At 31.8% G+C, this 27,439-nt stretch overlaps 1 protein-coding gene across 13 annotated transcripts in view; it reads left to right on the forward strand.

Moving 5' to 3' along the window:
• The first annotated feature begins 9,980 nt into the window (after nucleotides 1–9,980).
• Nucleotides 9,981–27,439, forward strand: part of LOC136983196 (coiled-coil domain-containing protein 112-like) — a 372,297-nt gene continuing 354,838 nt past the window's right edge. For 4 of the 13 annotated variants that reach the window (XM_067279870.1, XM_067279869.1, XM_067279879.1 and 1 more), the window contains exons 1-4: nucleotides 10,653–10,708; nucleotides 13,372–13,428; nucleotides 18,954–19,072; nucleotides 27,117–27,215. In XM_067279870.1, the coding sequence (XP_067135971.1) occupies nucleotides 10,704–10,708; nucleotides 13,372–13,428; nucleotides 18,954–19,072; nucleotides 27,117–27,215 (280 nt within the window). In that variant the 5' untranslated portion in view covers nucleotides 10,653–10,703. Of the gene's footprint in view, nucleotides 10,223–10,652; nucleotides 10,709–13,371; nucleotides 13,429–18,953; nucleotides 19,073–22,713; nucleotides 22,773–27,100; nucleotides 27,216–27,439 lie in introns of those variants that run through there. The other 9 variants (XM_067279872.1, XM_067279873.1, XM_067279874.1 and 6 more) reach the window with 9 other exon arrangements.

Below are 27,439 nucleotides of genomic sequence, written 5' to 3' on the forward strand. Positions count from 1 at the left end.
AAACTAATAAATTTTTCTCTAAATTAACTGTTTTTTCGCGTCTTTCGTGACGGGTCAGACCTGTCCGGTACATCACATTTCCATAAAAGTTTTAAACAAATATTGGAAATGATAAAAATAAACAATTTATGTATTTTAGTTGTAAAATACAAATAATACATACATAATACAAATTGATATGATACAAACAATGATAGAAAAACTTGTTTTTTTAATTTTTTATAAACTAATTCTATTCGGCGATTTTTTCCGCAAAGTCGTTAATTACTTTATCATAAAAGTCGCTGGTCGTCGACTCCATCAACGTATTTAAAAGCTTTTTTTCTGTCGAAAACAATGCTAGCTACGACAATTTTTCCTCCGACCGACTGTTCCTGGCCACTGTATGAATTCGCTCCGTGGTCAAAAAACTGCGCTCAATAGACGCTCCGGTAGATGGTACCGTAAAAGTTAATGATATTAAATCATATAATTCTTTTGTACGTCTTTGTTCGGATCGACATTAATTATAATATGTTTTATGTCTAAGAGTTACTTGTCAATATAGTCCGGACACGAATATAAGTATTGCGATAAACTACGTAATTTAGATAAATCAAAAATTTTCCATAAAATTTACTTAATTTAAAGAATTAAAACACGCTTGGAAGAATTGTTAATAATTTTAATATTATGAAAAACATCTAAAAGTGATAAAAATTATGAAGATTTTATGTCTGAAAATCTGTCAATATAATTATAATTTTCTTTTAATTATACTGTAATTAAATATAACTTTGCAAAAAAACGTACATAAAAATAACATTGAATACTCTTTACTTTTTAAATCTTAAACAATTCACTTAGTCGGACAGCCACCTACCCAGTGGCTAAGGGATAGAATTGTTGGAAGCGTTACACGTGTGTAGCTTCCACCAACTAAACTGGCTGAGGTTGGTGCTCTGTAAAGCGCATGCGCCAATGCCCTCCGGCTGCTTTACACCATTCAGTTATTCTTGCCGTGGAAGCTGTCTCGTAAGCGCTTCCATTCCGCCACTGATATTCGAATATACAATAGCAATATTATCGTTTTTTTCACAAATAGTATAGAATTTTTAATAAGATACATAATGCAGTTATAATACATTATTAATTTTAATTAATTCAAAGTACGTTAAAACATGAAAATTTATATTTTAGAAAATACAAGGGAAGGTCATTGGAAAGTGGATACGGCGCTTCCACGGCTTCCAATGACGGCACGCCACTGCAGGATCCAACTCTGAAGCAAGTCCCCCCAAGAAAAAGGTTTTTTCACAATATATATGTTAGGCTGAAAGACCGAAATCGCTCATTGAGCGAAAAAAACGACCACAACGCATTGTGGTCGTTTCAAAACGTCCACGAAGCGAAATTCGCGTCGTGGCTGTTTGTAAAAACGGCCACAACGCGTTGTGGCTAACTCAAAAGACCACAAAGCAAAATTCGTGTCGTGGCTCTCATGATATTTGACCACTACGCGTTGTGGTGATTAAGAAAAGCCATAACGTATTCTGAACGTTAGCTGATGCAACCACGATACAGGATCATACGACGCACAGTGGTTTGTAACTTTAAAATATGGATTCTAGGCTCGAAACATTTTTATTTATAATTTTTAATGCCGAACAACATTAGTTCTACAAGTTTTTCTAAAATTTAATTTTCATATTTAAAAAAAATTTCAAATAAATAAAATATATGGAGAAAAATACACATTTGTTTCTTTTGTTTTGCTAAAAAGTGCTAAAGGTCTACATATACTTGTAGGTACAGTACTTGATATACTATACACCAGGGGTGGCCAACTTTTGTGCACGTAAGATCTACTTTTTATCGTAAAAATGTGTCACGATCGACTTGTTGTCATAGGCATAGTCTAAGTGGGGAGGGGGAAGTGTGAAATACATACTAAGTTTATACACTGTTTCAGTACGAAGTGCACTCACTGCTTATGAGTCGAGTCATAACTGCATGCACACAGTTGCGTTCGGTTACAAATATAATACATTAAGTCAAGACATCGCTAGCGATCGACCAAAATTGGCTTGGCGATCGACCGGTCGATCGCGATCGACTTGTTGGCCACCCATGCTATACACGATAAAATAAAAATCAGCTGCTAAAGTTAAAAACCACTGTGTGACGGATTTATCATGGTTAAAAGCCACAAGTTCTGGATGTTAACTAATAACGAGGTGATGATAAGAAAATAAAACTATCTTTTTCATTATGATTTATTTATCTTCAATCATCTTATATACGCAGGTATCAAAATTATTTACCATATAGAGAAATTTAACTTGGTTACTTTACAACATTTAATTATTCATGCATTTCATGTTCTTTGAGCGACATCAATACAGTATCTTTTATAGTGACACATTATAAACCCTCGCTTACTTCCACATGTTAACGTGGATGCTGAGCGAAGTGTGAAATTGAGGGTACTCCCGAATGTTAATAAAGTTACTCTTAGAAATTGTAAAATCATTACGAGCGTAAAGTCGATCGAAAAGACCCTTGTTTCTTAACTGATAGAGACCCGATGGATTAATGCTCCTAACATCAGCTAAAACATTTCTGGCAGCTGCACGTCCACTATCAACATTACACACCCTAACTATAACAATCGAACCAATTTCAACTGCGGAAAATTACCCTAAATTGAGAAAACTCTTCGAACTCGAGCTCAAGCTCGAATAAAAAAAAAAAAAAAAAAAAAAAAAAAAAAAAAAAAGACGAACGATTCTATGACGCAGATCCCTGTACTATTATTATGAAATAATATACAGTAATACCTCGGTTTTCGTTGACTTTGGTTATCGTCGGTTTCGGATTTTGCCGATTATTTTTGGACGGATTAGCGACGAAAACCGAGGTATCACTGTATACAGTGCCGTAACTAGCCTTTTATGCGCCCGGTGCGAGCATCTGTAACTACGCCCCAAAACTATGACCCAAAACTTGGTCCAGGTCATTTCTGCGCCCCCAGGGTCTACTCCCTGTTCCTGGGCACCGCTGGCACCGCTCTAGTTACGGCACTGCTTATATTAAGATGTGTTTGCACTTCATTTCAACCATCTTTGTATCAAAATGCTTTCCGTGGTATACAAAGACCCGAATCCTTGAAATTGTCATAGATATATTTTGAAGATAGTGTACGTAATCAGTCCAAATACACTCAGGGCGGATCTAGGTTTTCGAGGCCTACGGCTTATTGAAGTCCAATGTAGCCCCATTTTTTGTTAGATTAAGAATCTTTAAATTGGAGTTTAAAATTGCAACTTAATGATCTGACCAATTACGTTACATTAATTACAATAAAACAAATAATATTAATATTATAAATTATCTTCATTATTATTATATTAACTATTTTTTACTATACGATAAGTACTCGTTGTTAATGAAAAAGTATTAAAAATTTATGATAATAATTCAATTTTTGTGGACCCTTGACACTTGGGGCCCAGGGCTTAAGCCTTATTAGTCCCTATGTAGATCCGCCCTTGAATACACTGGAGGAGTTCGAGTCATCTATCAAAGTGAAACTTTCTCTATTTCTCAAAGTGATTCAACTAACCATATTGATCATATTATAACTGAAATCATATTTGAAGCCATTTATATTTAAGTAAAATTTGTGTACCTCGTATTTCAATCTGGGCATATAAAACGAATGGCCTTGGAAAGTATACCCAAGAAACTTTGTGAACAGAAAATAAGACATTGGAAAGTGGGAGGTGGCCTACGAACAGACGAAAAAATATTTAAAAAGAGTTGAATACAATAGGAAAAGTTTATAAGATAATCCCAGGAGAAAAATCGACAGGAAAGAATGAAAGTCTTTGCCTAACCTGACATAGCGAAGTGATGGAACAGGAAGAGGATGGTGATGTCGTTCAATTGTAATTAGATATTAAATATTGGTGGGTGTACAGTACCTTTTGATAATTCTACAATAAAAATACACGAAACTTAAGACATTGGATATTTAAATCAGTTTTCTTTCGTTTTAAATCGTCTAACGATGTGAAATGTAAAAAATAAATTGATAAATAGATAGATATTCGCCACGATATCAAAATTGCACGTCATCTTAACATTCAAATTAATAGCAATATTAATAGACAAGAAATGGCATTGACAGGCTTTAATAAAATTTCTTTAAAAACCCCAGATAGAGTTTATAAAAATATCAATAACAAAAATAAACAAATGACGCATTGTTTAACATTATTACAAAGAAATAATTAAAAGCATTTTCATTGTTGGAATGCGTTCTCATCGCTGCGATTTTTCTTTCGCTATGTTTCGAATTTTAATATTTTCGTTGTTATTTAAAGAAATTGTAACTATTGCTATAACCAGTCATAGATGGACGAAACATGATCCGTCGATGTATCCTACAAGAGAAAACGATGGATTTGCTACCATCGATATCGAACAGGATTTACACGAATATGGCCCTATCAATGACAAATATAGAAAATTTCCTCTTGAAAGACAGAAATCACATCTTCAAGCAAAGAAAATGAATTTAAATCCATTTTTGTATAAGCTAAAGAAGGCATCTACACTTCATTCAGGATTTGAACATAATCCTAATTATCCCAGGATAATAAAGAAACAAAGACATTCGATGAAGTCAGAGAAGGATAAGACAATGCCTCCTAATGTCCTTCTTCGCAAAGTAATCACTATACGACCAATGCCACGATTAAGTTCTACGGTGAGCTGGCTCGAATCTAAATTAACAGAATTGAGAGATGAAAAGATGAAAGAATTAGATCTCATTTTGACACAACAATCCGTCGCTACAGAGACAGTTACGAACAATCCGGAAACCGTATCCATCGACGAACAAATAAAAAGGCGATATTTAACATTAACAATGTCGCTGTCGATTTTGTTTTTTATAACAACGATCACCTTTTGTGGCATGTTGATTCAACGACATTGCTACAATCAGAAAATACGTCAAACTGTCGGACAGAGACAAAAAGAGAAAGTGAAAAAAATAAAACCGGATAAGACACTCTCACCCGAACATAAGCAACAACCTCTATTAGAACCAGACGAAGTCGAGGAAAACGCTCGACCTTCGTCCATTTCTTCGACAATTGATAGGGAATATTCATTTGACAAATTCCTGAGATTGATCGAACGTTTACACGAAGACGAAATAAAACAACTCGAAACGACTTTAAGAAGTGCTGAACAGATCTGAACTGTTTTGTTCACATATGTGACAGAATTTGCATTATTTTTCTATATTTTAATATTTATTTGTGTTTGTTGTTTAAATTATAAATAAAGAAATACAAACAGTCTATAAATCAAGAATTTACTTATTCTACTTACTACATTATATTACTATCGCTATATCGGTTATATCGTGATGATATCAAGAAGAAATAAAAAGCTGACGGCAAGCCGAACAATGTAATGATGTGTGATATATTAGAAGGTATGTATATAATACAGTAGGGGAGAGCGGGGCTACAAGTTCCGTTTTTTAATCAACCTTATATTTTGTTAAGGAAACATAATTCTAGCATAAGTATTAAGAGATTAAAATTTAATAATATATCTAACTTTGCTATAAATACAGTTTTTGGGGTTGATTTTTTGTAAGTTGTTTTATAATTAATAATACAATACCTAAAGTCGGAAAGTAACAACTTACCCCGGTTCGGGGCTGGTTGTTAACAGGGTGGGGCAAGTTGTTACAAGATCTATGGAAGGTGTAATATGTAAAAAGAAAAACAATAATTTATTTAACTAAGTATGTATTTAAAGACTAATCAATAATATCTTATCAATAATTAGTTGTTTTTCTTAAATTTATTATAAAGAAAACATTTTTACGTTTCAACATTTATAACTTTTACTTAAAGAAAAGGGGAGAAAGGAACATCCTTTCCAAGTTCTTGTATAACACCAGAAGTTGCAGGCAAATTTACAACTCCTGATGACCCTGGCTGATCCAAGATTTGTCTTTCGTTAGTAAAGCTTACATTTAACAAATACTCTGCTAACTTGTTTTCCTGTTCTTCTATAAAGACCAATCTTACTTTTTTGTAGTCAATCGCAGCGTTTTCTACTCCAGATTTCAACTTCTTTACAAATCTATATAACGTCATATGACAAATATCTAATTCTCTGGCAACAGTTTTCATTTTTTAACCATCTTTAATAACTGCATCTGCAGCTCTTTGCATCAACTCCTGAGATACAGAACCCCGTGTTGTTTTTCGAATATAAGTCCGCATACTGCAAAAGGGGGGAAAAAAAAACATTATTTTTACTGCATTACCGGTACCTACAGATGAACTGGGGCAAGTTGTTCCAATGTCACAACATGCTCCCAAAGAAGGGAACATCTAGCCCCGATAACACATGGGTTCAAAACAGCAACTACTAGATTAGGTTACGAGACATATACAGTTTTAGCGTAGTATATCAAGATACTCGATATATTTTTGAATAAAAATACCAAACAACTAATCGCTAATTATCCACAAAATTATCCACAAAATTTTTCAGAAGTTTTGAACTCTGCGAAAAATTGTATAGCGATTTTAACACATCTTTAATGACCCGCGATTAACGCTTAATCGTTTTTAATGAGATTTTTTATATCGAATTAATTTAATCATTGTAAACTTCTAATGCACTGGTTTGACATCGGTAAAATTAATTATCTTGCTTTCCGATGTCATAAACAATTTCTAATATAGTTTTTTAATTAATAGATTTTATTATATAGACTATAGAGTAAAAACTGCTTAGGCAACCACTTGCATTCGATGGGCACCTGTCAAAATGGAAAAAACTTTCTGGCAGTAAATAGTTTATGCATACAGTCTTCGTTTAAGTATTAACACTACCACCTGTGTAACGCGACCACAGGAATCGATTTTTGATCTGAAACAACATACAACAACTGTAATAAGAGACGACTTCCGCTTATTACAGTATCTGGTTTAGTTGATACTGCGAATGTATCTTGTCTAAAGTATTGTTCGAACTCATTTCGACGTTTCCCCCTCTTAATATAATGAATTGGTCAAAACTCTTGTTGGAACCCACTTCGGGCACTTCTCCCACTCTTGAAATTAGGTGCAAGTGTTAACGAATTAGTCTAGCTACATTTCAGTTTCTTGAGAATGTGGAAAATACGAAAGAAATGCCAAGTGCTGTGGTTAGAAGGAGGTGTTAAAGTTATCAGAGAAAGTGAAAATGGTTTATCACAACGGCAATTCGGGGCAAAGTTTAACTGCGGGGAAAGTGCAATTTATCGTACTATAGACCTACAGTATTTTCCTTAGGGAATGTGTATTATAACTAATACACATACTTTATTACAATACATATATTTACAGTTAAATTTTCCAGATAGTGCACTGAATGGCGCTTAGTCTTCAATGATGAAGTTGGTTTTCACCAGATTTTCTTAATCTCGTTCACATATTAATTTTTTTTTCTTTTTTAAAACACATTTATACAATAAAATATTCTTTTTTTACATTTATCTACTGTACTTTTTACATTAATTTATATTATTACATTTCTTTACCGAATTTTCGCGTTTATCTTGTCTTCTAATTTATATATTAAAACATAATATTTTCAATTTTTTTTTAATTAACTGGTTAAGAAAATTATAAAGAAGCATTTGTTTATTCTTCTTTATAATTTTACGTAAAACTTCTTCGATGTTTACTTATTTTTACTAAGTTTTCGACCTGTCACGTTACAAGAATGAGAAATGGCCGAAGAATATAATATTATTTTGCCCAGCAGAGAGAAAAGGCAACCGAATCTCTTCTCCTAGCCATGCACTAGGTTAAAGTAAACAGATTGTAGGGAGTAAGCTTCCCTGCCGCTCTAGACGGCCCTACTTGCTTCGCCTACTTGATTTCAATATAGACTATGAGAAAAATTTGGGAGACGATTTCATCGATTTCCGAGATCACTGCCTTTATTATCTTCTCGTGACAGAAATGCGTCGGGACGATTTTATGCAATTTTAGGCAGTGCCGTAACTAGCCTTTTATGCGCCCGGTGCGAGCATCTGTAACTACGCCCCAAAACTATAACTCAAAACTTGGTCCAGGTCATTTCTGCGCCCCCAGGGTCTACTCCCTGTGCCTAGGCACCGCTGGCACCGCCCTAGTTACGGCACTGTTTATGTATACCGGATCTTGTATTCTCACCACCTACATGTTGGGATCCAACGTACAAAGAACCTGATAATATAGCGAATTAAAGAATAGTTTGTAAATTAACAAGAAAGTGTTTGTTAATCCTCGTTTTGTTCGCGAAAAATGAAACAAAAAACTTTTCATTCGCTGTCGGTTATCACACACGTTTATTTTCATTTGGTATCTTGCTTTTCCAACTTCTTTCAATCTATTTAGAATTTTCTCATATTAGTTGAAAGCAAAATACGGACAGATTATCATTAATTAAAAGTACTCAGATAGCGAGGCAAAATAAAGAAACAGTCCCATCGATTTTTCGTTTCTTCTCTCTTTTATGCGGAGAACAAAATATTCCTGTACGTTTTTAGAAAAAGTAGTGTTGAATTGTTTCAGTTCATTCAAAACGAAAGATGTAATATCCTCTGCTAAAAGTAGAGTAGATTTTCTTCTACCTAGCTTTTCAACAGCTTTTTTAAGGGTTCTAGCGATGCCACGATGTCATGAATTACATCAACTTCTTGTTTTTCAAGGCTAAGAGTATTATTTTTATTTTCTTTGAGATCAATTAGAGCTTTCAACCCGGATAATCTTATCTTGATATACCGTTCTAGCATAGCTAAAAGACTGTTCCATCTAGTTTTGCTTTCAGCGAGTGCTCCGCTGCTCAACGATTCACAAACACAATACATATATATTACATGAACTAACAAGTGGAGACTTGTAAAACATGGGTAATAATATACAGCATGAAACCTCAAAATTTCACTCTTAGGTGAGTCTTCAAAATGCAACTTTTCGTATAATAACTGGTAGAAATAAAACCTGAAATGATAAATTATTATTGAAATGCGAGATTTCCCGGGATTTTTCTAGTAGGGAATAAACGGCGGGAATCCCGGGAAAGAAACCCTAGTGTAAAGTTTATTGCTGCTTGTTAGAAATAAGTTTAAGGATTCTTGGCTCTTGTTCACAAAGGACAACAATCGTATTCACAACATTATTGATTTATTGATAACAGTCATTTCGTGTTTGGTTTTAGATTCGAATAAAAAACCCAAATGAGTGAGAAAAAGCAACTAAACATTTTGCATTTCTTTCGTAATACTTTGCGTAATCTTGAGTTAATCAATGTCCAAATTTCTCCATGGATCATCAGTGCCTGATCAGTGGGTGAGGACCATCGATTGGCTACCGCAGTTCTAAGCAATAGACCCGTTACATTTGCTTATACCACCGTATAATGTTACAAATACAATTATCAAAACTTTAGACATTCAACGGGCCCCGTCCCTCACCACCCGGTCGCCCCATTGTGGGCCTGGCCGAACCCATAATGGGCCTACTAAAAGAGGCCCTCTTAGTGCCCACAGGGTGGAAAGAGTTTAAAAAAAATAAAAAAAAAATAAAAAGGGGCAAAAGCTAAAGTTTAGCACTTTTTGTCAGATTTAAGCCGAACGTCGGACGTTCAGCGCCGCCTTCCTGTGAGCTTAGAAGTTTGACAATGGCGTTTGGAACGTCGAGAATGATTCTACTGACGTTCCAAACGCCATTGTCAAACTTCTAGGCTTACAGGAAGGCGGCGCTGAACGTCCGTTTTTGACGTTTTCGTGATAAAAACATCGACCGCAACCTCTCTAATTTGTATGTGGCTGGCTTTTTTTTTTTTTTTTTTTTTTTTTTTTTCATTTTTGGATTTTTCCTCCTTGTAAAACTATGAAGGCCTTTTCCCCCCATATCCATTGTTGGTTCGGCCAGACCCACAATAGGGCGACCGCTTGGTGACGGACGAGGCTCGACATATTCCGGACGGGCCTCCCACGAAAAGTTTCGGTGGAGTTGCTCACCCAGATTTTATCACGGATTCCCAGAACGGTAGATTGATATATTAATCGCCTCTATCATCCAGCTGACTGTATGTAGTGGGCTTGTCACATTCAGTTACGTTTGATTTCATTCAGTCTTGTTTCCAGGAGGGTGAATGTCGGCTTTCAGTTAGTAACATCCATTAATTTTTTTTATTTTTTTGAACAGGATAAAATCATTCTAAATTTTCGTATAATTAAACGAAATAATTCTCATAATAATTTTAGTATTAAAAAATTATTCATAAAACTTGCATATTTATCTTTAATTCATCGGTTTGTCAATGTTTCGATTCTGACGGCCGGATGGCCGAGCGGTCAAGGTGGCAGCCTACCGCTCTGGGGGACCCGGGATCGAATCCGAACGGGTCGAAAATCCCCAGGAATTTTTCGGGGGGTGGTCCGTTCGGATATGTCGGGCCCCGTCCCTCACCACCCGGTCGCCCCATTGTGGGCCTGGCCGAACCCATAATGGGCCTTCTGAAAGAGGCCCTCTTAGTGCCCACAGGGCGGAAAGAGTTAAAAAAAAAAAAAAAAAAAAAAAAAAAAAAATGTTTCGATTCTTTTTTATATTTAAATATTCCATTCGACTTTAAAGTTTGTATTCAAAATGAGGTAATGCTTGTTAAAAAATATATAATTGATTTATGCACAAAGTTTATCTAGAACTTAAGTGTTTCTGAAAGTTCCGTTTCTGTAAATAGATCTACAGAATATTTTAAAAGAACATGAATGCATATGTGGCCGTCGGCCATGTTGTATATTTTTGTGCATATTTTTATACTTTTATTTATTAGTTTTAAGTCTTTCCCGTTTCTTTGTTTTAAAATTCTTTCTAGAACGTTCTTTCTTAATCCTTCTCCTGTGGGGGTAAGACTACCAATTCCTAGAACATGTGAAAAACAAGAGGGGGGTTAAGCCCTGGAGAAGATTCATTCTGGTGATGAGATCCCAAAGAAGAGGCACGAGGAAGGCAGTGCTCGAGAGTGCATAAAAGAAATAAAGAAAAAGAATACGAGAGACTGGAAGGTGCTGAGGGTTCCAAGAAAGAAGTGGAGAACAGCGAACATCTAAGTAGAATATTGAGACCAGTGAAAGATAAGAAGGTCTACCGTGAGAGAGGGTAAAAATGCAGCTCTGAATGAGGCAGTTGGGAATTTATCAGAACTGTAGACCATATCCATAGTAATAGAAAAGTCAAAGGAACTGATGGTCTATATGTGATCCTTTATAATATATAGCTCTCAAAAATGGAGTAAAATTTAAAAGTGAAAAAATCCAGAACTATTTCTCAAAACAGTGCTAAAAACCAACTGTTTCTCCCTTTACTAGAGATGGCTAAAAGCTCATAAAATGTGAGAAATGCCATTGCACCAACTACTTCTGGGGTACATCTATATACTACATAGGGGAGGGTGGGGATGAAAGGGACAGCCTCTATAACTTGCTGCTAAATTACTTACGGAGCATAACTATTTCACGGATAGATGACACTAGTAGTATGTAGTTTTCACACATTTGTAGGGTCCAATACATAGAGTTCAGGGTTTGGAATGCCCAGATGAGCAGAAAATGCACGTAAAAGTAAATTTTCTTCATTTATTACATTTAGGGGTGAAATCTCAAATATAGTCATTGGATAATGTACTTAAATCGAGATAATTACTTTGAAACCTCTAGAATATGTTTATTTAATTGGTTTTAAATTATATTTCACTGTCAGAAAGTTAAGTTGTAGTTTTGGTTGTTTGAGGCCTGGGGGTTGAAAGGGACAGTAAAATAGGGAATGAATTGTCCCTTTTAACCTCATATTGACATTTTTTTGGCATGTTCTAATGCAAAATGTTTTTAATAGAAAAAAATGCCTAGAAAGTATAAGAAAAAGAAACAGAAAGAACATGTGACACCAGAAGTGATTCAAGGGGCAATAATTGAAGTTGTCAAAAAAGAAGCATCAATCAGGGCTACAGCCAGTGCCCACGGAACTGAAAATAACAGGGACTCCATTGGACTTCAATAAGTCCTAGGCCCTGAGAAACCTAGATCCACTCCTGCTGCTATATCTTGCTAAGGGTCACATATAGATCATTGGTTTCTTTGACTTTTTTACTCCTGTGGTGCAAGGTCTACAGCTCTGATAATGTCACAACTGCTCTTTCAGAGCTGCATCTGTACCATAATGGTAGTAAAGTTGAGAAATTTTTCTATAATAGAGTGACCAGATGTTCCCAATTTTTCCTATTTTTAATATTTGAATGTAGAATCAGGGGTATAGTTGTAAATTAAAAAGTGACAGGGTGCTAACTGGCATCCAGAGTTTGAATTGCCACTGTCTGTGGAGATTTTTATTGGCAAAGTGCAACTTTATTGTGCAATATCTGCAAAGTTGTTTAAATGTGCCAAAAATGTCCTATTTATTTGTAATCAGTGCAAAAAGAAAAAAACTGCACAAGAAGTAATTTTCTCAGTTTTTGATCAAGGTATATAGTCTAAAGTCCAACCTAGATGTTCAAAAAGTACAAGGGCATTGCCCTGCTTAGAAAGTAACAGAATGCCATGCTGGTACATCTTGGCACAACTACAGTGCTGTGTAGACTGAATCTTTGAATAGAGCAATTTTATTAACATGTCAATATAATATCACCAATTTATAGATTAATAAATAAGTAAATTTTAAAAAATAATTGAAAGTTCAATCAGTTTTACACCCCATTTTTACTGATTCTTAAATGTGTTTCTGTTTTGATTGTAAATGACATTGTCCACCTATCTATAATTGCCTAAAGCAAATTATCATATTTTAAGTCTGGATTTTATGGAACCACACCACGTTACAGAGTTTGTTGTTGAGATAGAGTCCTATGCATAGGGACTTTATGGGCATTCTGTACAATGATTCAAAAGTCTTTGCAGTGATAACAATACTTAATCTAGATGTAAGCCATTTGAAATTTTAAGGGAAAGCTCTAGAACAATCTCAAACACTTAAAAAATTAAAAGCAATATTTATAAAATAAAATTTCTTTTTCATAAGTAGTAATAATATTGTGACTTTTAAAAACATTCTGATGTTGAATATCCTGGTTTTATTAAATTTAAAATAATAATAAATTCCATTAGATATTAAATGTAATTATATTATAGAAACTAATTAACTTATATAATGTTTGTTTAATGTTAAATTATGTATTACGTAAATAATGTTTATGATGGAATGTAACTTTAACTGTAAGATTTTTGAAAATATTTTAAAGTTAATTTCAATATTTTTTTTTTAGTTTGAATAGTAAGGAACGAAATGACATTATTGAAGAATATGTTAAATATAAACAAAAGTAAGAAACTATATACTGTATTTTCTGTTATTTTCTTTTTGTTTTTCGTCTTTTAAATCATACTACATCTTTTTTAGTATAATTTGTTTGCGATATATGAGTTAAAATTTTAAACACCTTTAGTAAAATAATTTACTTCAATTCAACTACTCAAACTGGATATATATAAATAAGCACTACACATAAAACCAATATCCAACAATAAAATTCAAAACTATATGAAAGCAAACACTTTAATCTGTGTTGAACGGTCATCATCAAGCTAACTGATCTTTGCATTTGGCTTTTGTGTAGTTTTGTATTTTCTTGTTGGATATTGTTTATATGTGTAGTGCTTATAAAATAATTAATGCTGTTATTACAATGATTATGTTTTCATACAATATTTTGTTTGTTTCAACTCAATATGATTTGTTTGCCTGTGATTATTTTTGGTGATTATTGTATAAAAGAATCTTAGAACCAATAACAAAAGAAAAAAAATTGAATCTGATTGTGAAATAGTAGATGAGGTTGAATCTTGAGCAGAGATGACAAATTGCAAATATAATATTAATACTTACCGTATTTTACGGACTATAAGATGCTACAGACTATAAGACGCACCTTAATTTTTAAGCAATTTTTTTAAAAAAATACCTATAAGACGCACCTGAATTTTGGAGGCAATTTTTCGAAGAAAAAAGTGCGTCTTATAGTCCGTAAAATACGGTACACAAACTGTGTAGATCCAATAGTGCTAGCAGGATTTATTTCAAAAAGAGGTGCATTGAACAATGGAATGATTAATTGAGCAAAAGTGATTGAAATTAAAAGAGAATCAAAAATCTTCCATTTGAGGGTTGTAGGACCTGGTAGGTTCATTTCATTTAAAAGAAATTGCCACTGGCATTAAAGCAATTGTCTCATTGACAAACCAGGTAAATGTTGCCCATCTGGTAGAAGTTGGTTGCTGCTGTATAAAAAAAGTTTGTTACGTCCTTCTTCACATCATCATCAGACTGGAACCATCTTCTATTCAGAGATTTTTTTCAGACAGCCCTGATTTAAATGTTATTGAAAATCTGTAAGCTAAACTGAAAATGTTATTGGATGAAAACCATCAAGGAAGAATTGAAAGCTGCATTATTGCAGAGTTGGAAGGAAACTAATGAGGAGTATTGCTCGAACTTGTGAAATCAGTGCCGTCCCAGCTGTTATTTAGGCCAAAGGAGGCCCAACAAAATACTAAAGAATTTTTATTTCATTTTTTTCTATTATGTTTGAAAACTTTTTCCAGATTAGGATTGGAAAGATTCTTTTTTTTATATTCCAAATTTTTTTTCCAGTATGATATTTTGCATAATAAAAGCTCTTACTGGTATCATTAGAAATAAACACTAGAATTTTTATTACTGTAGCATATTTGTTAACAAATAAAAAAATTCCTGCAATCAGTAATTTTTGCATAGTCGTTGCTATTTGAAAACTTTTTCTAGGGGTTGTACATTAAGCTGAGTTGAAATTGTGCTACTGAGGGAGATTGACAGACTAGCTGGATTGCGTATGATATGTATCCACAGGAAGAGAGTTTAAGAGAATACACAGTTTATTGAAAATGTAATAGACAAATTTGGACAAAAACCAAAATGGATTCATTTATTGTTTAAAAGTTGAATCTCTCTCATATTGTATTTGATAGATTGCTTTGTGTATTTATGAATAAAATGGAATTTTCATTATATACTATTTTTTTCCTCTCTTTTCCACATTCTTTGAACTGGATTTATATGCGTGTCATGAGGGGGACAAGAAGGTGCATTTGCTCTTTCTTGCTCTCCTTGCAGTGCTCTTGTTCTGATCAAGCTCGGTATAAAAAATAAATTCAATTATAGAAGGAAAAAGGACCAGGGAAACATGCCTTGCTGCAAGATTAAGAATGAATCAAATTTGTCATTGGCCTATTCATTATGGTAATAAAATCAGATGCAAATGTCTTATCTGCACCAATTTTATATTTATGAAGTATACAAAGCATGGTGTTGGAATTTGTTTAAATACAAATAATTGTTTTTAGAAAGTTTATATGTATTGCTTTCTTATCTGATATACATAATATAGCCATTTGGCAACAAATGAATTTCTTTCAGTAAAAACTAAGCTCATAATTATTATTGATTTTTTAAACTAGTTTTCCATTGATCATTAAACAAAATATACAGTTTTTTTCAATAAAACAATAAATTTCAGAAAATTATATATTTAATCTATCAAAAGAAAAATGAAATAGAATTTTACATTTTTCCTCTAGTCTTAGTTTTTATTTAACAGGCTGTCAGTAAATGATGCCATGCTACATGGGGATGGAAGTTATCCTTGTGTTGTTATGTTTTACATTTGCTACTAATCAGTATCATATATGCTTTTGTAACATAATATGTCACATTTAAAATATTCTTTAAAAATTTTGTTTGGTACTTAAATTTATGTAAGAACATTAAATGATAGTAAAGCATGAATATGTATCATAGAGTTACTTTACTATAACTGGTAACACATTATAATCTGTTACAACCAAAGTAAAGTGATTGGTAAAAATTTATGTAACTATAATAGTGTAAAATTTACATTATCACATTCTTACTACTTATGAAGTGACTCATCAGTTCATATTTTTGCAAGTCTGTAGTTAAAAGAATGTTAGGATAAATAATGTTATAAAATTATTGTGATGTTGCTATGACATCATATGTCATCTTTATCTCTAAGACCTGTTGAGTTAAACAAAGTAATTTTGTATGAGAATTAAACAGGTTGAAACAGAATTACATAATTGAGGTGGAACATTAGCAAAGCCTCTTCTATGTGGTTTAGAGAATTGTGTTCATTCTTGAAATTTTATCAATCAATTTTGATAAAACTTTGCCATTTTCTATTCATTTTGATGAGGAATCCAAAATTGTAATAAAAAGTGGGGGTCCATGAATTTGTTTTTGAGATACAAGGTTGTAGTATGAGCATATGTGACAAAGCAATATTGTGCAAATGGTATTACAAAGTTATGCGATGTCTCAAAGTCACTAGCACATCTATGTGGCTTATAGAATTGAGTTTGTTCTCAAAAACATAATAAAGAATATGAGTCCATGACTTCATTTTTGAGATACACTGAGCTCAAAGTGACAATGGGCATACTCACTGATGCGATTGAGTCTGCCTAATGGAATTTAGGGGGCAAAAAAAACGGCATTGTGCACACCTAATGGAAAATGGACTCGAAAAAGGAATAAAACACAAGAACAAGGCAAACAATACTGATGCTTTGCTCTTGGATTGACCCTCCATGTTGGCAAATGCAAGGATTGCCTATTTTGAGGAGTGTCTTTTTTCCAGTTTTGTCTCAATTCTATCAGGATGTGACAATGTCGTACAATGTCCTAATTCTTTATTAAATTGATATTTGCCAGAGCATGAGATTGAGACCAAGCACATAGTACAAGCTCATTAGTCCAACACATTGGGACCAGTGGCTCACCCGAAGGGGGCCAAGGGGTCCAAAAGAAAAGAGAAAAAAACACTAGAAAATTTTTCAAGTCTTTTCCTAATTAAAATTCATTTTTATGTTTATATTGTACTGAATCTTCTACTTCTATACTACTAATGAATTAGTGGCCACATAAGGTAGGAATTTTATTGAATTTGTATTAAAAACTTTTTTATCTGTTCAACTCAGTTCTCCCCAAGATGAAATCCTCAGTGTACCATTGTATGGGACCAAAACAGTATCAGATTAAGGAGATTGCTGGAAGTTCATGCAATTCGATGAATTAATGATTTAAACTCAATAAAAATGTGATTAAATATGAATATAGTTTACATAATGAAAACAATTGAGCACATAAACAAGTTTGAGAGCATGAAGTTAATCATTAATAACACGGTAAGATACAAATTGGACTACTGATACAGTATTGTTATAAGATACTGTGCCTATTTTGAGTAGCCTAAGATGAGCTTGAATAATCTTTATTATAGTGCTCAAGCTTGATATTACATGTTTAGAGGAAAGGTGTTCAAATTTAGTGAAACAAGTTTGAACTGGTGTATGACTTGGCAATAGTGCCATTAATACCAAAGAATCTATTGTCAGATTACTAGATGTGTTGAACTAGCAATTCTCCAGATTACTGAGATTGTACTATACTATATTTTCAAGTTAAGCAGTATTTTACTGTTTTAGACTTGTTAAAAATGTTTATTGAATTTTTAAAATAATTCAAACTTAAATTTTAGAATATTATCAAATAAAATGAAAATAGAGAGAAGCAGTGGCACACCCTGAGGGAAGCCAAGGGCTCTCGCACCCCCAAAGTAAAAGGGAAAAAGACACTAGTAAATTTTCCAAAATCTTTTCCTAATTAAAATTTATTTTTTTTATGTCATTGTTTTTATTCATATTGTGTCATGTCTTCTATTTCTGAATTTTACTACCGCTTTGGCACGTTACGCCACAGAACCGGATATCCAGCCAATGTTTGACCAGGCCAAGATCATCCACACCATTTGAGATGGATGGAGGCTATTTATATACACAAAACCGCCCGAGATAAGAAATGTATTAACAGCAAAGAGGAGTTATCGATATCCGTCGCATGGCAAACGCTCATATACGTTGGATAACATTACAGAAAAGTTTCTACTTCCGCCCATGCGCAACGATGATGACATCCGCACGAGTTTTGTTTTGAATCTTTCGCACAGCTCTTTTGAAAACTGTTCCATCGAACATTTTTTGCAATTTGTCTGTTTTTCACCCGATGAAGAACTTTTATGTTCGAAAACGTTTGTGACAATTTTATTTATATGAGATAACACACCATTTTTGGTTTTTCGTGGACATTATCGTTTATTTATCACTGTGTGCGGTTGATGTTTTACTGAATTAGCAGTCACATAAGGTGGGAATTTTATTGAATTCATATTAAAAATTTTTTATTCATTCCACTCAGCTCTTAAAATTAAATCTTGAGTGTGCCAATGGAGAGAAGTGACACTTGATGATTTTTTTAAATATGTAGATTGCAGTACCTCTCATCAAAAACAGCTTTTGAATTTGTTTGGAATGCTTTATTTGAGAATGTAATACAGATGTTGATAGTGTAGACATGACAGGACAAAATATTTCTTGGATACATGTCTCCAATATTCCCATCATGTCAATTGGAGAACTCCTTACAAACTAATGAAATAACTTGCTAAGCATGGTATAGCAAAAATAAAATTTTGATTAGTGTACTGCTATTGTTATGTAGTGTTTTATTTTGATAAATATGTAAATAAATCATTTTATGTTAATATTCATTACATAATTGATGCAGTGTATTTACATCATAAAAATGCAAGATTTTGTCAGAGTGACAACCAATGTGACATCATTTGTGACAATGAATGATGTGAGAGAGAAGAGGGGTTAAAAAGATGGAATTTTAGTTGACATTATTTATGAATGAGCCCTAAGTAATAGATGCTTTATTTGAACTTTACAGAATTAAACAAGTTGAAACAGAATTACATAATTATTTATTGAATTCAAAGTTATTGGATGTGGAATTAAAGACACTTATGGAGAATGACAATATCCTTCAATTAAAAAGAATCACTTCATGTAATATGCTTTTCAATATCAAGTTTTATAGTTTTAGCTATTTTATTAAAGTTAATAAGTTATAACAAATTATGCTATATTATCTGTTATGATTTGATAATAAAGCCAAACGATTGCTGGAATAAATCAGGCTATATTACCACTACTAATGGTAATACAGCCTGCTTTTTAATCTGGCAATCATTTGGCATTAATATAAATAACTATTGGACTTAGAGATGCTTATATATGATTTAATAATATTATAGTACAGGGTGTATATAAATTGTGTTTACAACTTTGAATTCATATAAAATCTTTAGTAGTAGGCTGAAAACAATGATATTAATGACGTTATATAGAAAACATATTAAACTACTTACAAGTCACAAACATTTAATATGGATATTTTTTGCATGACATCACTTTTGTCATGCAAAGAATATCCAAATAATAATCTAGTTCTTGCCAGGCACAGTAAAGCAAGTTAATATCAATCTCTTAAATGTTAGCTTGAGTTTTTGCCTTAAGGCAAACAAGATCAACAATTCTAGCTTGTAAACATGATCCTTAATGAAACCCCAAAGGAAATAGTCATAAGGTGTGATGTCTGGTGACTCTTGAGGGCTACTTGAAGGGCCCATCACAACCAATCTAGGAAACTAATTGTCAAGTGCCTTGCAAACAAATTTGGCCCAGTGAGGTAACTAACGTCTAGAGCCCTGGTAAATCTTAGTTCTAAATTATGCCTCTATGGTGAACAGCACCAGTCTCAGGAATTGGATTTGTCAGTTTCAGGTCGACACGTGCATCTTGTCTTTGTTCAGTCTTGGTTAATAATGGAATGCAGTATATGCTTATCATTTGTTTATCATACTGTCAATGTTGTTGAACTCGTTATACATTAAATAAAATGGAATGTAGTTTGTGTGGTTTAAAATATACCAATACAATACTTGTGTTTTTTATTCATAGTTATAAATTATAAATTCTTTGTTTGATTCTTTGTTATGATTAGTTAAAAGTGAAAATAAAATAAATTTATGAATAGACACCTTGCTTAAAAATGAATTATTCTATAAAATATTAATATTGTAAGATTATCAGATGGAATTATGAATAAAATAAAACAGGGGGACTTAAAATTTGATATTTTTCCACTGAGAGAAATGTTCAGTGAGAAAATTAGTAATTAGTAGTAATTGAGTGTTCTGTAATATGCTTAAGTATATAGCCTAAAAAACATTAATGTTTGCATTAATTATAAATTCATTACTCACATGACATACACGACCATCATATTGTCTGGATAATATTATTTTGGAAAGGATACTTAGAAATAACCAGATTGTAATATATAGAACTATTAGGCTTAATGTTCCTTTCTGAACCACTCTTTATAATGTACTGTACCTACTGGTATTTTCCACTTTACATTTTTTCTGTTTCCATTCCCTAAAATCACTAAATGAATTATATGTGTGAATATTATTAGATATAAAAATGTCATGTACCTTGCCAAAATATGACAATATTTCTTCTTTTTTCTGATATTCACTTAAACACAAATTACATTTAAATATTTTTAAAACTCTATCCTTACTATAATCCTTTTTATGCTTCTCTCTCATGTGTTTGCTTAAACTTTGTTTATATTTATATTTTAAGTGGCATATAGTGCATTCCATTTTAACCAAGACTGAACAAAGATAAGACCCACATGTAATTATGACCCGAAACTGACAAATCCAGTTCCCGCAATTGGCACTGTTCATCATAGCAGCATAATTTAGAACCAAGATTTACTGGGGACCAAGAAAACATTTGTCAGTGAGGTGGAGCATTGTCTTGTTGGAAAAGCATAGTTCTCAAAATATGTCGTTATAATTCATACAAATAAATACTATACATAACGTAAAACCAACTGTCTTATGGTATTAGTTAATAAGTAAAACTTAAAAATTATAAAATAAGCACAAGCACTTTTAATAAACCAACTTGTTGATATTCTTTCTATTCTGGACAACAGTAATTTGTTTTATCAAATGTGCTTGTGCTTATTTTGTAATTTTTAAGTTTTAATTATTAAATAACATTACAAAATGGTTTTATGTTTGTTTAGCTTAGTTCTTAAGCATGTCAAGATAATTACTGATCCTAACAATTTGATCTAGAAAGAAAAAGGGCTCAATTACATGGTCATGAAGTAAACATATATTGACCCTTTGGCTGTCCCTTATATGTTTTCTGGTGAAAATAAAACTTTGTGATCCCCAGATAATGCACATTTTGTTTATTCACTTTGCCATGTAGATGAAAATATTGCCTCATCTGAGAACATCATATTTTCAAAAAACACATTATCAGTATCAACTGTATCTAGAATTGCTGTAGCAACCTCTGTAAATACTACTATCATCAGTTTCTGTAATCTCTTGCAAAATTGAAGTTTATAAGGATACAAATTCAAACATTTACATTAAACATTGTCGGCTTTAGTTCTAGGAATATTTAACTCACATTCTGTTTTTCTAGTACAGTAGACTTGCTTGGACATAGACTTACAGAAGTATGCTGTATATGAACAATGTTTTCATTGGAGGTTCTAGCCTATCATCCAATAGAACCCAAAGGGGAGGCTAACTGAAACATTTTAAATATTGATTAAATTACAAGGACATTTTATTAACATGTGCAAGTCAGTGGTAATGCAGATGGTTCAATAAATCATATTTGCCATCATAAATGTTTTTAAAAACATTTTGAAGTTTGAAAAATAAGTTAAAAATATTTTTGTGTCATTGGGGAGGGCTTAAGCCTCTATAGCAGGGATGGCCAACATGTAGACCGCGGTCGACCGGTTGACCACAAAGGTTTTGAAAGTAGCCCACGAAGCTAAAGTTGAACAATTTGCTTTCACTTAAATTAATGTTTAAAAATCTTAATTTGATAATTTATTCTTACAGTAATAGACTGTCTGTGCAACGTACCCATACTGTTTGTATTTATCCCGATGAACAATGCAAATGAATGTTAACTTTTAAATTAATTGTAGTCGCAACGCATGCACATATAAATGGCAATTGCATAAAATGGCACAAAATCGTGGCAGACAGTAATGTGACAGCCCCTGGCTTCAATCCACTTGTTACTCCTTGTTTGTGCACTTGTATTTACTTTCAATTTTAGTTTTATTTATTTATTCATACAGCAAACAGAAGCAGGTATGTTAGTTTATTAATTATTGTTTTAAATGTTATTAATATTTAACCCTATTATTTTAGAATGAATAAACCAAGTACAGGCCGGAAAAAAATAAAAGCTTATCATTATTTATTTATCATTATTAATTATTTATTAAAATATCTATGAAAATTTGAAAAATCCTAAAATTGTTTGCCCATATTCATAGTCGCCCGCAGACTATATTTTACCGAAAAAGTAGCCCCTAAGACCTGAAAGTTTGGCCACACCTGCTCTATAGTCTCCTGCAGATCTGCCGCTGATATCAGCTCACTTTTCTGATACATGTTCTCTGTTGTTTTAAGCTTGTCTCATGACTAGTTGGATGAGATGGAGGTTATCTTCCATATCATGAATCTGAACTTGAATATCAGATTGTGATAAAAGAAACCATTCCATGCATTGCACTTTTTTTGCAGATTCAGGGTGACTAACAGTAAACTAGAAAATCTATCAGATGGCAGTACATTATAGTGCCCTATACTATCTACAGGTAACAAATAAAACTTTATGAGTTCCTTGTTTGAAAAAGACTTTCAGTAAATAACACTTACAAAACACTTTTTATGTTTAAGGAAAGTTGTAAAAATAATTTATAGACATCTGTATATCAAACATTTTAATAATATAGAATTGTGGTACAATTTACTTATCTATAAACAAGAATAAAAAAGTGAAAGCTATTATTTTAAAATTATTTACATTTTATTACATGTTATAACTAATTAACATCTGATCTCATAAAAATGTTAAAACTTCTTAAATGTTTTTGAATGCTTTTATATTAATTTTATTGTCAAAGTATCATTATAGGTACTGTAGTTCTTAAATATTAGGATAGATTAAAAAATGCTTAGAAACATTGAGATTAAAAAAAAAATAATTTTGAATTTATTTTTAATCTATTTTCAGTTATTTGCAAAAAGAATTCTGAATATAAGTTTATTACTAGTTATTAATAACTAATTATCCAAGTCCATCACATATATGCCTTTGTTAAAACATACAATGTTTTCCAGGGTGCATTTCAGCATCTCAGAAGGCCCTCTTCAGCTTGTTATTATTTATTATATATTTAACTTGGCTGGTATCAACGTTAATAGGTATGACAGTTTCATACCTATTAACATTGATACCAGTATATTCACACAATCCATTCAAATTTAAAATAGCAGGATTTAGATTATTAATAAAAAGAGTGTACACTCACACATCCAAGGATAAAAGGAGGGGGGAACTGAACTATAACAAAACTCTAGCTATGACTAACAGAAGGTTAATCTTATATTATCTTTTGTTATTTTTTTTATTTTTCTTGTTTGTTGTGCATCTTCTGATTCACAATGAATAAGAAAGGAAAACAAAAGGCAGATTTCAAAACAACAAAATTTTATTCATACTATTCATTCAATTATACTCGAGTTAAACATACATCAATTTTATCATTCAAATACAGTAGAGCGTCGAAAAGTGGAACCAATTGGGGACTGGGGTCCTTCCAGTTAATGATTTGTTCCAGTTTCCGACTTTGTACGAAAAAATACATTAACCTGTCCGATGTTCAAATTTTTCTCCGTTGCGTATCGCTTCCTGTTGAATTTTCATCGATTTTAAGCCTAACGAAAATTTTTATAATAATCATCGAGGCTATCGTATCGTTAAAAATTATTTCTGCATTTTGTACAAACAAAATAAATATATTAAAGAATATAAAAAACATGAAAATTATACTTTAGAAGTAAATTTAGTATCAAAAACATTCGATTCAGCACGACACAGTCCGACTGAAAATCGTTCCACTTTCCGGCCATTCCACTTACCGACGTTCTACTTATCGACGCTCTACTGTAGTATAACTGAAATAAGTAAGATATTTTATTGGAAAAGTTGTTTTAGTATTATTACCATTTTTATAATAGGAAAGATGCTACATAAATTATTGAAGAAAAAATATTCATAGATTGATTTGCCTCTTATTTTTTGTTCTTAAATAGCAATATATGAAATAACATGATTAACATTATGTTATCTTAAGTTATGTATTGCTATGTATATTACATATAAAAAATATGCATTTTAACTAAATAATTCTATATTTATAGCAGGGCTGTGGAATCAATAAAAAACACTCAACTCCGACTCCTGATAATTTTAGTAGGCCGGTTCCGACTCCTGATTTCAGCAAAATTAAATACCAAGTCATCTTATAGGGGCAGAGGCGCTCATAGGGGGTACCCTACTCTGAACTCTGAAAGGAGCCCGGGGCATTTACCCAAGTACTTTTATAGTTAGTATTTTTAATATTTAAAACTTACATTAATATTTATTTGTATTAAAAAATTAATTTTTAACAAATATTTAATAAGAAGAGAAAGGGGGTGATAAAATTCTACATTTACATATTTTTATTCTACAGCATTTGCACTTCAATTTCATCCTTCCAGAAAAGCTGTCCAATTAAAATGTGTAAGATCTAGCTACTTCAGCCTCTGTTCAGGAAAGAAAAATATCAATTAGTCTGGCTCATTCATAAAAATAGAGTACTTATTTAGAGCAGGAATAATAAAGGAATGATTCAAAAATATTCAGATTCAATTGGGTATAAATTGGTTAAAATAATTTAACTACTAAACTCAAATACTACAAAGAAAACTATGTATTTAAGAAATTAAATTGCTGCATTTTGTATTTAAATTAAATGAATTATAACAAAATGCAAAAAGATTTTTAAAAATTAATAAATATAAAATAAATTTTCTTTCATTTAAATAAAAAAAAACTAAATTAAATTTAAAATGCAGGAGTTGGAGTTGACACATTTTTTCCGACTCTGACTTCACAACCCTGATTTATAGGTATAGTATTTCATTTAGCAAGTAAAATATCCTAAGGTTAAAATGTACAATTTATTCAACCTATAATTAAGAAACAAAAAGAATAAAATTTAGCATGCCAATGGTTACTAACAAACAATATTGTAATTATATGATAAAATAAATAACTGATGCTAAAATTTTATAATTTATAACTAATTTTAACTGATCTCTGCACACAAAGCTAGAACTAATTTAAAATCGTAGGCACAAAAAACATCTAGAATAATAATTAAAAATGATAATTCATTCATTTTTTAAATTATTTATCATACAAACAGTTTAAAGTCGTTATGATAATGATTATATTGGGTTGTTTGGAAAGTAATTTCATTTTTTTATTACTAGAGGAATTAGATGTATTTTTACCAGCCAATTTTATTTTAAACCACATTTTCATTATATACTTCGACAGCTGACATTTTAAGGCTTATTTGTAAATTGATTCTGTACAATTGTTTTTTTTTCCATGACCCATCAAATATGGAAAATCGAAAGCATCATTTTCGGCATATTTTGCTTTTTTAAAACTAAAAAACCAAAATGCTGTTCAAACAAGAAAAAACTTGTGGTACATGTTTGGAGAAGATGTGTTGAGAGAAAGACAGTGCCAAAACTGGTTTACAAAATTGTGTTCTGGCAATTTTAATATTGAAGATACACCACATTCTGAATGGCCATTTGAAGCCAATGAAAACAAAATAAAGGTACTAATTGAAGCAATCTGTCGTATAACAACATGTGAAATCACTAAGAGATGAAATCTGTTAAATTGAATCGTTTATTATTACTTAAAACGAATTGGTTTCGTTTCAAAGCTCAATATGTGGGTTCCACATGTTATTAACGAGAGATGCTCTCTATGGTTGGATTTTAAAGAAATTTTTTTTTGAGCTTTTACCAGACAATTTAACAATTTATTCGAAAGTGTACTGCCATCGAGTAAACAAATTGAGTAATATCATCAACAGAAAAGGCCAAAATTGATCAACAAACAAAGTGTAGTGTTTTACCACAATAATGCCAAATTTCACACAAGTTTGGTAACTCGTCAGAAACTGTTATAGCTTAGATGGGATGTGTTATCACACCAACCATATTTGCCAGATTGGGCACACTCAGATTATTACTTGTTCCGGTCTATACAAATTTTTTTTAACTATAAGACATTTACTTGAAATGACAATGTCAAAAATCACTTGGATCAGTTTTTTGTAAACAACGATCAAAACTTTTATGAATGTGAAATCATGCTACTACCAGAAACAATGACAACAGGTATTTGACCAAAATGGTCAATATATAATTCAATAAAATATCTATTTATTATAAGAATATTGCATTTATTTTTCTATGGAAAAAACGAAATTACTTTCCGAACAACCCAATATCTACAAAATTATGATTTACAATTTATTAATGAAAGTTTAGTAATATTTTTAAAAAATTTAGTAATATTTTACATTTGCTTGCTGATTTGTTTAATTTATTCATATTATTCATTGCATAAGTTTTTAAATGGAATTCTTTTCACAAGTTACTATTTACTCCTTCCTTCTTATTAAAAACAAAAAAATTTAAAACTGCCTGAACATCTATTGCTTTGGATAGTTTTTTAATATTTTTATTTTCTAAAGCAATATTTCTCACAATGTTAAGGGTCATTTCTTGATTCCTCACCCCCCCATCATCACTAGTCATCAGAAATCAAGATACCTCTCCTCTAATTATGTCATTAGACCAGAAGTTAAAATAATTTTCAAATATACAGGAATTATTTTCAGGCAATTTTGTGATGATTGAGGAGAAAAATAAATAATGGGTACAATCCCCCATAAACTACTGATGTAATACTTGAATGGTTCCTTATAGCAATAAATTTAACTTAAAACAAACTGATTTTAGTTCTAAAGAATAATAATATTTTTAAAACTTTTTTTATATATTAGATAATGAATTACAAAATAAAATAACAAGAACAAAAGAAAATATCAAGGTTCTTTCTGAATGGTTACCAGTAACTCTAAACTCTTTCACTATTATTGAAGGTAATGATGTATTGTTTTGTTTGTAAATGTTAAGGAGTTCAAATATATTTTTAATATCATAAATATATTAACTCAAAATAATGTTCACTTAGATATTGTCTGTGAGAACCGTGATTGATCTCAGATCTATAAGAAACACAATCTCGAATGAAGTATTTACACTTTATTTACAGTTTATATACACAGTTTGAAGATACATATTGAAGTCCCCTACTTTGAATCCC

Source organism: Centruroides vittatus, unplaced genomic scaffold, assembly GCF_030686945.1.
Source record: "Centruroides vittatus isolate TY-2023 unplaced genomic scaffold, ASM3068694v2 contig_878, whole genome shotgun sequence".
In the NCBI taxonomy this organism is placed as follows: domain Eukaryota; kingdom Metazoa; phylum Arthropoda; class Arachnida; order Scorpiones; family Buthidae; genus Centruroides; species Centruroides vittatus.